The sequence below is a fragment of the Caretta caretta genome, chromosome 6 (genome assembly GCF_965140235.1).
Source record: "Caretta caretta isolate rCarCar2 chromosome 6, rCarCar1.hap1, whole genome shotgun sequence".
Classification (NCBI taxonomy): Eukaryota; Metazoa; Chordata; order Testudines; family Cheloniidae; genus Caretta; species Caretta caretta.
In genome coordinates, this window is record NC_134211.1 from 28,070,522 (window position 1) to 28,085,041 (window position 14,520).

At 37.5% G+C, this 14,520-nt stretch overlaps 1 protein-coding gene across 1 annotated transcript in view; it reads right to left on the bottom strand.

The window, feature by feature from the left end:
• Nucleotides 1–14,520, bottom strand: part of OTOG (otogelin) — a 169,837-nt gene that overhangs the window by 40,590 nt on the left and 114,727 nt on the right. Inside the window, exons 34-39 of the mRNA XM_048854861.2 lie at nucleotides 9,409–9,526; nucleotides 8,689–8,768; nucleotides 4,109–8,136; nucleotides 3,237–3,405; nucleotides 2,316–2,461; nucleotides 649–738 (exon numbers count right to left, since the gene is read on the bottom strand). Coding sequence (XP_048710818.2) covers nucleotides 649–738; nucleotides 2,316–2,461; nucleotides 3,237–3,405; nucleotides 4,109–8,136; nucleotides 8,689–8,768; nucleotides 9,409–9,526 — 4,631 coding nt within the window. The remainder of the gene's footprint in view (nucleotides 1–648; nucleotides 739–2,315; nucleotides 2,462–3,236; nucleotides 3,406–4,108; nucleotides 8,137–8,688; nucleotides 8,769–9,408; nucleotides 9,527–14,520) is intronic.

Genomic DNA, 14,520 nt, shown 5'->3' on the forward strand with positions numbered 1-14,520 from the left:
AGATAATGGAGCAGCTAATATAGGACTTGATTAGTAAAAAAAACTAAAGGAAGGTAACATAGAAAATTAGAAAATATAGAAAATCAGCATGGGTTTTTGAAAAATAGATGCTGTCACACTAACTTGATATCTTTTTTTTTTCCATGAAATTACAAATTTGGTTGATAAATGCAATAGCATTGACATACTATATTTGGACTTCTGTAAGGCATTTGACTTGGTACTACATGACATTTTGGTTAAAAAACTAAAACAATATAAAATTAACATAGAACACATTAAAAGCTAGCTAACTTACAGGTCTCAAAATATAAATGTAATGGCAATTTGTTATCAAGCGGGTCTTTTTCCAGTGGGGTCCTGTAAGGATCAAATCTTGGCCCTACTGTATTTAACATTTTTATCAATTTACCAAGGATAGTGGTGGATTCTGCATCACTGGCAATTTTAAAATCAAGATTGGATGTTTTTTTCTGAAAGACATGAATTATTTTGGTGATGTTCTATGGCCTGTGGTGTACAGCAGGTCAGACTAGATCACAATGGCCTTAAAATCTCTGATTCTATTAAGGGGAAAGTAAAATACTATGTAAGTAGCAAGAGAAGACCAAATAAATAAATAAACAAACAAAATCCCCAATAACTTACTTTTCTGTTTAAACGATCAACGATTATTTGGTTTGATAAATAGGTTAAATTCAGCATTGCCAGGCACAGTGAAGTCAAGTTTAAGTGACCCTGCAGAGAAAGCAAAATTTGTGAACTTCTGTTAAGATGTGAATAATTTTTACATGCTAATTAAGTAGTATTTTAAGTAATGGAACATAAGGGGCATTTTTGTATGTTCAGTTTTTGAAAGAGGAACACATCTGTTGAATGAAGTTTATACAGATTAACTAAGAACTCTTTATTTGTATGAGCTATGTTTGTGGGATAATGTTCATTTGAATAACATTCCTTCAGGATGTCTACATGAAATGTGCCAATTTATTATGTTCTAGAAAACTGTGTTAAGCCATCACATTTCAAAAAGCTGAAATATTAGGGGTTCAGACACAGCAACACCACTGATTCGGGGCATGGAAAAGAATCACATGAAGAGGAATAGAAAAGATTCAAACTGTTTGCCTTAGGGTAGACACAAATATGAGAGGGAAAGATAAATATACACAAAATAACAAATTTTCTAGAAAAGTCATATCAGGCATGTATGCATAATTCTATTCACCCTCTTGTAACACAAGAATTAGGGACATTCAATTGATAAGTAGCAAATTCAAACATCATAAATGAAAATAATTTTTCACACACTGCATAATTAGCCACTGGAACTCATTGCCACAAGGTATCATTGAGGCCAAATACTTAGAAGGGTTTATAAACGAGCTGGATATTTATATGGATAACAAGAATATCCATTTATAATAGTAAAGACTGGGGAGGAAATGAAGAGTTTGGGAAGAAGTACAAACTCTCATGTTTCAGGTCATAAGCCAATGTCTAAACTATTGGGGATCAGGAGAGAACTATCCCAGTGAGCAAGTTCTCCTGTAACTGCTTCCTTCAGGGTTTCTCGCACTCTTCTCTGAAACAGCTGGCACTCGCCTCTTTTAGAGATTAGATACCGGACTAGATGGACTGCTGGTCTGATGCAGTCTGGCAGTTCCTATGAACCTTTGTCTTTGAAGTTTGAGTTTGGCAATTTTGCAATGCAGAAGTCTCTGCATTACCTGTTGAGATTCATATATTGTAAGATGCTTGTTGCCTGCAAATATATGAGAGCCCAAGGGGAGTTCAGGTGTTAATTATCACCCTGCAAGACTTTATACAACAGAATATAGAGGGGATCATTATAGTCTGTTTAATTCTAAGTACAGGAGTTTCCCACAGTAAAGCCATATAAAGAAAGATACACAAAGTTGGCATTTAGTCTACTGAAGTATTTAACACATTATTATAGATCTGGATATTTGTGTGCGACACACATATATGTGTAATCATTTAACCTCTCAATATTTCAGTTTTGCCATCTATACTATGACTAACCAGTAACCTTGCAGTAACGTCATGAGGAATTATGCTTGTGCAATAAGGTGAAAAAAGAAAAGCACTATACTCTTTTAATCAGAGATATTTTAATATGTATTTTAATATGTATGTAAAAATGTATTTTAATAATTTGTAATTTAAAAATCCCATATTACTTTATGTATAAGCATATAAAATAAAAACTTTGTAGAATATACTTTTATTCACTGTACTGTTTAACCTTGTTTAGCAAGTGAGAGTCATAAAGAATAAAAAGAGTTAGTTACCATGTTGGTATTTCTGCAGTCAAGGATATGGATGGTTATAATTTCATCTTGAGTTTGGCTAACAATGTAGGCTGCCTCTTTAAATAAAGCCAAATGATTCCCATCAAAGGTTACAAAGCTCAGATCAGAGAAAAATGTACAACGACCTGGTTAAAAATAAATAAAATAAAGGCATTTCCTAACTTATTTCATTCTTTTGGTAAGCAGTATAAAACATGCAAATAAAATAGCATAGATGTTTGTATGATTTAACCTTATTTCCTCTAAGGGTTTACTAACTCAAAAAACCATTTTCAGCTATTTTTTGTAGCCACTAACTAACAGTTAACTACAAATGGACAGTAAAGAACTAAATTCTGCATGTTTCAATAGGAGCCTCTTGCAGGCATCCAAGAATAGAATTTGACTCATGTGACTAATACAGGACTGGTCTGTGGATTTTCATGGACCACAAGCTACTAAAAGCTACGGAGGGTAGGAGTCACATTGGACCTTGAGTTGCGTCCCCTTCTAGTCTTGTTCCAGGATGGGAAGCGCGAGTGGAAAGTTATCTTCCTTTCCAATCCTACTGCTAAAGTATTTGTGCTTCAAAGGGCCCAGAGTTCTACTCCCAGACATTACAAATCAAAAGACCCTGAGTAGTTACTTGCATTGCTTGTCCTCGCACCAGTTGTTTGCTACTATGGATCTAATGCTGTTCTCACTTAAGTCAACAGAAGTTTTGCCTTTGACTTCAGTAGTAGAATTAGGCTTCTATGCTGTATTAAGCAATGAGTAACCTGGAGAAGGTGTATATAAACTCCATCTTCTATTCCTACTCCAGAGTCCAGAAAATAGAAACTTTAATTCTTAATCTGTTTATAAATTCAATAATTTGTTATAAAAGTGAATTAATGTAAGTACTGCATAAGTAAAACTTACATGCACATTCCCATTTTGGGCAGCATTTGTCACCATTGATCTGAACAGCAAGCCCTAGAATTCCACAGCTGGGCTGAGTTGCATTGTAAGGGCAGGTCTGTGACTTGTTAACTTGGATTAGTTGTCCATCCAAGCAAATGTGTTTTATGCACTCATTCTCTGTGATTGGCTAAGGCATATTTAAAAGACATAGGTCACCATTCTTATCAAACTAAAGACACAACATTGCAGAATGCTTACTGAAAAGAAAAGCAGGCCTGATTTTCAGAGACACTGAACACTCACAAATCCCAGTGAAGGCAATGGAAGCTGTCAGTGCTCAGCACAACTGAAAATTAGACAATTTGTGAAAATGGTACAAAACCATGGTTCTGTTCTAAATTCCAGAACAATATTATTTATTTTAGACAATACATCAGGCAGAAATACAGAAGAGAAGTATGCAAGGATCATAGAGATGGCAAAGATGGCTGAGTAAGGTTAAGGAATAGTCATGTCAGGAGACAATCTGCCAAAAAGTGGCAGATTGTGATTCAAAGGATCCCTTCTACTGAGGAACATGAAATGGCACATGGTGCCAAAGGTATTCCATGAAAAATCACCCCTTTTGGAAACGGAGGTCCAAAGCAGCATTAGATTGCAGTAATTATGAAATCCATTAATTGCAATGGCGTTCCTCCAGATTTACCCACATGTAATTGAGATAGGTATCTGGCCCTGTAGTTTGATAGATATTTTTAATACTGAATACAAAACCATATGGCACATAAATAATTATTTCAGCACTAGTGGTAAGGGAACTTATCCATACATAAATCTACATTCCTGTCTATTTACAGATGGGCAGAGAGATAACCATGAACGTTACTCACTACACAAGTTTGGAGTGTTGCTGTTTCTCTAGCTGGCATGAAAACTGATGCTGTGCCTCCTGAGATAGCTTCAGCTGTTGTTAGTCCACCAGAATACTCTGTAGCAGACTCATAAAGTGGTTGGGTAGATAAATAGGCAAATGGAGGAACTGATGCAGCCATTGTAGCATTTGAGTGGGTTGGCATCATTAACGACGAACTCTTTGAGGGTGTGTGGACCTCAGTTATAGCCAGTGTCACACGTTTTGGAGTTTGAATAGTGGTGCCTGATGCTGCGACACTAGAAGAGGCAGTTTTTTGCTCAGAGGATGAATAGATGGTGGACAAAACTGATACACCTAGTTTAGGAGGCACAGCAGTTATATTTGTGAAATATGGAGAATGAAACATCTGTGTTGTTTTTAAGGTGAGGGTGATCAAATCTGTGATGCCTGGCGTATGAAGAGACTGTGGTTGTGTAACCAGTACTGGCCCTGCAGGCTCTGCTGTTTCGGAGGTGATGGCTTTTTCTGTTTTTGAAGCAACAGAAAAATAGATGGGTTCCCCTGAAAACAATGAGGTGGTGAGGGCTTCTCTGATTGCTGCTGTTTTCCCTGAAGTAGCTGATGCTGTAGTGATGTTTTGTGCTGTCACACTGCTCACTGATGAAGGTGCTAAAACAGTGGTTGTAGTCGAAGAACGTGTGGTGGCTGGTAACACTGTTCCTGCTGGGAATGTGGAACCGTAGGAAGTAGTTGAAAGTGGCACTTGCTGAGACAACACCACAGTCTTCTCTGTAGCACTTTTGCCCATTGACGTGGATGCTGTTGAGATCACTGGTGTTAAAAGGGCACCTGCTAATGACTCTTTCTCTGCTGTGATGGGAGTTTCTGATGTTTCCGATAGAATAAGTGATGGAGATGTTAACTTCGACAAAGGAAATACGGCGATAGAGACTGTAGGTGTCTGACTAGAAACGAGTGGTTCAGTAACGGCTGTCTGCTTTGTGGATTCAAAACTGGAATCTGACTTTTGGGTAGGAAATGACGGAAATTCTTTTTTCATTGTAGCTACTGGTGATGAAGTTGTAATTACTTTTGTGAAAAAAGAGAGGGGTCTTGTGCTGACAGTCAAATCCATTTTTTTTCTGGTTGAAGTTGGGAGTTTTGTCTGCAAAGCTGAGGTAGTTCCTGATACATAAGTCAGTAAGACGGCATCAGTTAAGGATGACTCTTTTTCAGTAGTCAAAAGAACTTTAGCTGGAACTACTGAGGTAGGAGATAACGTTGAAAGATCCACTGCAGGTTGGGAGGTAGTTACGAATGGGTACAAGGTGGTGAATTCTCCTATAGATTCTGTTGTACTAAAGAGACCTTTTGGATGAACAGTGGTGGTCAAAATTTCTGTTGGAGGCTGGTAAATTGTGGTACTTTTTTTGCTTGCCAAATAAGGTTTGGAAGTTGAAGGAACATGTTCTATTGTCAATTTGGTAGTGAAACGTGGTATAGCAGACTCCTCTCTGATCTGTGGAGAAACCATCTCTGCTGATGAAGTTTGAACAGAGGAAGTACCTACTGAAGTTGTAGCAGAGGAGGAGTAATCTTTGATTAATGATATTTGAGTTGTAGATGCTGTTTGTTTTACTGTTTCTCTGATGGTTTTAACTGTAGGCTTTGAGACTGTGGAAACTGTTTCAGTCTGTACTGGGTGCTTTGTAGCAGCCGGCTCCTTAGGTATTTTTTGTGTTAAAATGTATGGGGAAACCGATGTCTCTGCCAGATACTGAGTGGTAGGGAATATGTCAGGTGACTTTGTGAATGGAGGTGTAACAGAAGTTGGCAACGTTGACCTTTCTTTGACTACTGTCACTTTTTTACTAGTTATTAATCTGCTGCTGAATTCAGAGTATGGGGATAATGTGGCATCAGTAATATTTAAAGTGACTTTTGCTGGCAGTTCCGCAGGTGATAGTGATATTAATGAACTTGGTTGCTCTTCTATCGTGGATAAGGTTGAGGCTGTCAAATGGGGAGTCTTTCCTTCTGTTGAAAAAGTAGATTTTACTACTGATGTTCTTGGGTATAAAGTAATGGTCATTGTAACAGTAGCTTCAGATGATGCACTCATAGAACTAGTGGCTGTCGTTGATATCTCTTTTCTAAATGTGGATAGTGGAAGCAGAGTAGTGAAAGGTGTTAGGGAGCTTGCTGGTGATGAAGCAAATGTAGTTGGCTTTCTGGTATGTACACTAGCAATTTTTTCTGTTTGTGCTTCATCAGGATGGACAATCATCCTTGTTGTTTCAGTCTCATTAAGAAGAGTATATGGAGATTCAGTGACTAATGTTGTTTGCATTGATTCCAATTGTTTAGTTACCCATGGAATTGTAGGGACCAAATCCATTATTTCTTTTGCTAAAGCAGTTGTTTTTGTTGCTGATGTCATTCTAATAGTGTAGGGTGCAATGCTCATCTTTGTTGTATTTAGAAATAGAGGTGATTTGTATTCAGATGATGTTCTTTGTGAGGATGTAGTTGGCTTTGCTGATAATTCATAGGGGCCTGTTATTTTAGATGTTACTTTTGTTGTCAAAGGAATAGCTCTGGCAGTCTGAGATGAAACAGGATATTTAGTGTACAAAGTAGTCAGGGTTTCTGTCATATTTAGCACTATGAATGGTGGATATTCAGTAGTTGATGCTGTTTGCAAAGTTTCTTTTGATTCTGCTAAAGCTGGAGAAGCAGCACTTATATTGGATAGTGAAGGCCTTTTTGTAGGAAGAGTGCTGGGTTTTGCAGTTGTAGCTGAACTAGAATACAGTGAATATGGAGAAAAATATGAACTTGATGGCTGCTCCGCACTTGTTGTTGCTTGTATTATTTCTTTTTTACCAGTTGTAAATAGGAAGCCAGTTATTCCTGAGGATGATGATGATGACAATGATGACATCGCTTTAGTTTGCAGAGTTGCTATCTTTGCACCGTGAGTTGTGGAAAGGAATACGCCTGCAGTACCTGTCAAGTTTTGAACCATGTATGTAGGAGTTTCAGTAACTGACTGTGTTACATGTAATAATGGAACAGGGTGTGTAGATAGTGGAAAAAATGTGGTCTTTATTTCCTCTTTGGTTAAACCAACCGTTCCTTTTGTTGTTTCGGAAGTCATTGGTGGCTTCAGTGTAAATAATGTAGTGATCAGAGGAGAAAATGAAGTTTCAGTGACATTAGCTATTGTAGGAGAAGTTTGTTTTGTACTTGGTTTTGTTCCTTCTGAAGTTCTTGTTTGATTTGCTGTTGGTGCATAAGAAGGGGTTTCCAAAGAGGGTGACATAGTGTATTTGGTGAAATATGTGGTTGTTTGCTCTGTTGCTGATACAAAGGAAGGGGCAGTAGTTTTTTCTGGTTTTTGTTTTGTTTCCACTGTGGGACGTATCGTAGTGTCTATTTCTGATGTTTCTGATATTGCTGTAGCTGCGACTGGTGATTCTGTTACTCTTATTATTGATGATGTCCCAGTTAAAATAAAAGTAGAAATTGGTTTGCTTTCTGTGTCAGTGATTTTAGTCACTGCATGTGTTGTAGTTACAGTCTGAGGCTCTGTTGCACCCAATACCTTAGCAGTGATACTACTCGTTGCGTGTATACCTGTAGAGATTTCTGTAGTGGCTGTAATTGTCGAAGGAAAAACATCAAGTACTGAAGGGAAGCTTATATTAGATTTTGGTGATACAGACATTGCAATAGTGCTTTTGCCAGATGATGTAGCTCCAGCTGAATATGCCGAAACTTTTGGTGATACAGTTGTGGTTAAAACTGTTGTATTAGGAATAAGAACAGTTGAAAATTTAGTTTGTTCTATGGTTGCACTGAATTGCCACTTTGATGCACGTGTTGTTTTTGTGTCTTTTGTTTCAGGTATAGGAGATGAAGTTACTACTTTACTCAGAACTGCTGCAACTGAGACATTGAAAGCACTAGAAGTTACATGTGAAAGAGCTGGTGTTCTCATACTGGATGGTGAAGGTCGAACATCAGCTGAAGGCTCAATGCCTAAAACCGGACAAAAACAGATGTTAGTTGGGACTCATTATACTAGAATCATTAAGCTATTAGAGGTGGAAGGGATCCATATTAAGTCATGTATCCCTATCTTCCCCCGCCCCTTTCTTCAGGTTTGTAATATTTTTAGAGCTTCTAGGGAAGGCATTGACTATGTATTTCATGTTACTGAAAGTTTTATGGAAAAGGAACCTCTTAATTTTCTTTATAATTTGTCTTAGATTTTAGGAAAAAGAAATTTGTTTTTAACAGAAAAGCACATGAAATGATAACTTAAAATTTACGAACTTGGGCATCTAAAGTTAGATGTGTAAAAACTGCACTGGGTCACTTAAGTAAGAGGCCTAATTTTCACAGATATATTGCAAGGGCTCAACATCTCTGAAAAATCAGGCCATTTATGTGGGTCCCTAAATATGGGCTTAGATGTCTAACTTTGGACCCCCATGTTTGAAAATTCTGGCTATACTACTTTTGGTATCTAGTAATGCCATAAGTTAAATATCAAATTAAACATAATAAAGTAAAAATTTTTGAACATACAATCTTCAAAATACACGCATCTTTGAGTGACTTCATCCAACACCATATGGAGAGGACACATGGGAACACATCCTTCCACTCTAAAAGAGAAACACAGTATTAACTATTCAAGCAGTCGGTTATAGACAAAGTATTTAATTTTAGGAAAGCAGTCTACATTTCTAAATAATTTAAGGCAGAGGACCCTGATAATGGACCTTTCTATTTCTCATCAGCTCAGGACATTTCTTCAGGATGCAGCTGACCTTGTTTCCATTCCTGCAGATCTGAGCTAACGTGAACTATGTAACTCTCTGTCTTTGGAATGAATGTTGGTCCTTCCAATGATAGAGACTTTCATTTAGAAGTGCCAGAGAGCCATTGCCCTCTGGAACAAAATTTTGTTCAGTAGTTTTATTAGGGACAGACATGGTTGCTGCAATGCCATCATGAGAGGAGCAGGGCCAGAACTATTTGACGTCAGCTGACTACCACATCTTTTCAATGATACTCTTAATTTAGGATTACCCACTATCTTGAAACATTACTGCCATTCAAGGACATCATTTTACTGTAGCTGCCACAATGGCTACAATTCCACTATTTCCTCCTCCACTGAATTTTGATTAATTAATATGGTGCCATGGCACTGAACTATATCTAGTGCCGTATATACTTACCATGCTATATAAATATTACTAGAATCATATACTTTTATTCTAGAAAAATGCAGATACTTACTTTGGTACATCCTGACAGTTTTGTCCCAAAGGGTTTCTGCATGTTTTGAAACAAGGGCTTGTACAGGCATCATAACGCCACTCACATGTAGAATGGGCTGGAAACTTAAATTTGGAATCTGGAAGAATACATGATTTATTATACAGAGACATATATACACACCAATATGCATATGCACACATATATATTATTTACATATATACATTATACACACTCACACACGCACGTACACACTCTATAGCGGGCACACTTAAAAAGTTCATTTTGGTTTCCAAAATATTACTATTTCTATTGCTTATATTTAAAATGGGGGATATCTTTGAAACTTTTACTATCTCTGAAACTGGAATGAACATTAAGTGTATCCACTGTGTATTAACATGCAGAGTAATGCATATGCAAACTGTTCTACACTATGCAGTAGAAAATGTGACATTGTATTCTAGTTGACATATCTATTTTCTAGTGCATACTAAAACAATCTGAAGACTGACAGTACAGCAAGAATTAACAGACAATTCAGAAATATTTTTAAAACAATCTCCATAAAAGAATAAACTATATAACTTTTCTGATAACTCTGGCTGAACTGTTGTGAATTTTCAGTGGGGAAACAACATGAAACCAGTGTGAGTAATGTTGATTCAGTAGGATCATTACTATGAAAGACTTACAAGAACATGCTACTTTATTTAATGTGCTACATTAATGATATTTTTAAAAGGGGTTGCATCAGAAAGAGTGGTTTATTTGTTGTGCAAAATTAGGCAATACAAGGAGACTTTCCAGAAAGTTTGTACAGTGTAACTGCTTTTACTTTAGAGGAAAAATGAAACACCATTTCAAACAAGCAAATAACCAGAAATCATTACATTTAAAAAATACATTCTTAATGGTTAATCTTTTCAGAAACAGCAAAAGGCCAACATTTTAAAAGAGGACCATAACTGAATCAGAGAATAGTTTTCAGACTCAAATTATATGTGCCCCTTAATGTCAGAAGCAACTGAGATATATGCAGGAGTGCAGTACAGATTTCTCTTATTTATCATGATGAAGCACCACTTCAAGTCTTGCAAAACTACAATCATAGTTCACGTCACTGTAAAAAAGAGTGTCCTGTTAAATGACATTGATACTATAGTGAATTTAAAAACTACCTGCACCACCTACACAGCATCTTTGTGGAATAGTGTTTATTAAAAGGTATTAAAATCACAAAATTGAAATACAAATAGCAAAAGAAGTTAGGGAAAGTGTGAAATTCTTGTGCATGGGCCAGAGAAGAAAATTGTGAACTTGTCATTAATAAGTAGTGTCTTCACAGTTTTATTAAATAATGATGCCATTTCATAGAGGAAGTGTTAAGAAGAAAACAAATAAAGTGGCCTACACCTCAGGGGGAGTATAAACCAGCAACCTCACATCAGCTGTGTGTGTGTGCACACGTGCACACAAGGATAATTGAAGGCCAGTGCTTAATTTGTGCCAGAGCTTGCCAGGGCTGAGCCCCAGCACCTCTAAGGTTGGCAGTTCATAGCCCGGCACCTCTGGATTTGCTGCATCAGTTATGAAAATAAAAAAATTGCTTGAGCCCCAGCATCTCTTTCATTACAAACTTAGCACTGCTGAAAGTTCTCCTTTGCGCTAGCCTGATCCTGTGATATCTGTTTGAGAGTCCCCCTGTGCCATGTCAGATGAGCCCCAGGGCTTCTCAAAGTTCTGCTAGACTTCAAAAATTATAAGGAACCACAAATGTATCCAGGGGTCAGCATATCATTCTGGTGTCCTAGCCCAAGCCCCTTTTCTCTGGTTGCACTGGCAGTGGGAGCAAGGAAAGAGTGCATTATATGAGCCCCTCTGTTGTCTCTATGCAATAAAAGGGTCACTCTTACACTGGTGCAATCCTTCCTTAGCAGGTTAAACTGGACACCAGGCCAATTATGCCACCTGGGCAACTTGATGCAGGCAGCTGCACCACACAGAACGTTTGTGTTAGTGATTGGGGAGTAACATTTATTACTTGAAAATATGTTTTGCTACCATGTATGATTATATTTTTAGGGTGATATTCAGGACTTCTACCCTGAAAAACCTCCCACTGATCTTAGCTTCAGTGAGGAGTGAAGTATCAGGCTCTTTAATTCACTTCTATTTTACACTCGTTTAGAGACATGCGATTCTTTTCCAAAAGACTTCAGAATTTTTTTCTCTCTTCAGCCTAGGTACATCTGCACTTATGAGTAGTTGTTATACTGTTACTAGTAATATAAGTCCCCTCTTGCTTGATAAAAATAATAATTCTCATAGAGCAGAAGAGAATGTGTAAATCAAGTTCTAATATCTTCCCCATTTTCTTTACTAAAAGAGTGTACCTGTTACCATCTAGTGTTATCCTCTAACAATGCCAGTCTGTATGATATCCCTGAATTGTTATTTCTATGAGAAACACTGGTTTTATTGTAGTAGCAAGTGAATTCACTAAGTTACATTTGCTATAAACTATTAAGCATATGTATCCTGTTCCAGTGGGAGAATCTGCATTTGCTTAAATCTGATAGAGATGGGAGGAGGGAATACTTTACTTACAATCTTCACTAATGTGTAGGTTTTTTATATTCTGTTTAACAGAGTTGATATGCAGGCTGGAGCCATGAGGTGGATGGAAATATGACATAGGGAGACAACAGATATGGATAATCTGAGGAGATCATAGAGGATTATTTGTGCATGTATAGAAGGTCTCGCTGAAGTTTTATTTCTTGCTTTATTGGAAATGTCATGCACTTGGAATAACCTGCCCTTCAATCCATTTCCCTCCAAATAAAGTAAATGAGAAGAGGAAACAATCAAAAGAATTGATATTTGAATTTTTCACCATCTCTTTCTTTACTGTTAACAGGCTTACATTTCCATTGTTAGAATGCGTACAATACAATAGATGGTCCTAATCCTGCAAAGAGGCTCCATGTAGACTCCATAATCTGCCAGTGTGATTCTTTATACAAGACCTGGGCCACTGTAACCGTCTTTGATCCAAGTACAAGAGTTATACGTGCTACATTCAAAATTAGATAAAAACCAAACAGATTGGGTCTGATGAGCACCTACATATCCCAGTAACTTCAAACAGAGTTGCAAGCATTCAACACTTCTGAAAAATCAAGCCCAAAGTTCTTTAGAAAGCATATATTTCTAACCAAGTAATGTCTGGGTTTCATAGCTGTGTAGTAAACCCAATGTCCCAGGTTCATAATCGTGATTGCTATATAACTAGGCTTGGCAGAATTAAATTTTTATTATTTTATAATTTTGACAGATAATATAGGTGTTTATTGTAAGCAATATTTTAAAATGATTATGTATTTAAATGTTCACAGTTGCAGGAAATTATGGAAGGGGTGTGTGTCAGACAATAATTATTTAATGACAGTAGATGTTGAGATCCAAACAGTTAAAACTTTATAACCATTAAAACACAAATTGTCAACATCAACATGTCAAAATATACAAAGTAAATATCCTTAAAACAAACTCTAATAAGTTCTCAAGCAGCATGTTTCTTACTTTGCCTATGTGTTAATTTCAATTATTATCAATGGAAATATTTTCTAATTGGTTTGTGTGTACAGTGAATTCCATATTTATGGACATTTACCAATAAAAATCTAATTCTGCCAAGCCCATATATAACCCAGACATGCTCACATAAAAAAAACGCATCCTAACTGAATTCCCTGACTGTTTTACAAAATATAAAGCCCTGAATTATATCCCACCAATCTTACATATCAACATACTAAGCAACTCAACCAAAAAAAAGATGTTATTTCCTGTTTTAAGATGTTCATGAGCAAAGTAGAGCCTCAGCAGAAGTAACAATGAAGAGAGGTAGACAGACAAAGTGTGTGCTTGAAATATTCTATTAAAACAGTAACCATAACTGGAGAAAATACCTTAAATATTCCCTTATTTCCTATTTCCCAGAAAAAATATTTACTTATTTTTGCCTGTGTTTCTGCACTTTATAATTCCAGAAGGGGACAGAAATTAGAGCTCTTCTGAAATTATTAGATGCTCTAAATCAGTGTTCCCTGGAGGCCTGCGAGCAAGCTTCAGGGGGTCCGCCAAGCAGAGCCGGCATTAGACTTGCTGGGGCCCCGGGCAGAAAGCCAAAGCCCCACTGCATGGGGCTGAAGCCCAGGGCCCCGAGGCCTGCCACTTGGGGCTGAAGCTGAAGCCTGAGCAACTTAGCTTCAAGGGGCCCCTGTGACATGGAGCCCAGGGCAACAGCCCTGCTTGTTACCCCCTAACACTGGCCCAGGTTTTTATACACAGAAACACAGTTGTTGTGGCACAAGTGGGCCGTGGAGTTTTTATAGCATGTTGGGGGAGCCTCACAAAGAAAAAGGTTGAAAACCCCTGCTCTAGATGACTATGAACATTTATTTACCCACATTTTGCTGTACTTTATTCTCAAATCACTCACTAGAACACTTTATAACACTAAAGAGACAAGTCGGGGGAAAGGTAACACAAATGCTTTTCTCCCTACTAGCTTTAAGTTAAGCATTTAGTTGGGAAAACTGTGCAAACATACACTAATATCATACATGCACCCTTCAATTCAACCACTGTGGAATCTACCATCAAAATACTGGATTCCTTTTAAAATACAATGTAAGAGTACAATTGAACGTTGGGCTCTCATGAAAGACTCTAGAGGAGGCAAGTTTACAGATAATCAACAGAATCATGGGGTGGGGAAGATACAATAAGGCAGGTCCACACAGCCAAAGCAGGTGACCAGCACACAGCACCATATTCCAGTAGAATCCTTTCTAATCAGACTACCTGCCCCCTTTTAACAACATAAAGTTCCAAGCTTTGGATCTAGTATAATGAAACCATACAGTTTATTTCCCCAGCCCAAGTCTTCTGGGACTAACATCTCTACCTTCAGGCTGATTTTAGACTCTTAGGCCTGGTCTACAGTACGCTAGAATAGCGTAGCTGAAGTTGACGTATTTTAGATCGACTTAGAATAACTTACTTCGCATCCTCGCGGCGCAGGATCGACAGCCGCTGCTCCCCCATCAACTCCGCTTTTGT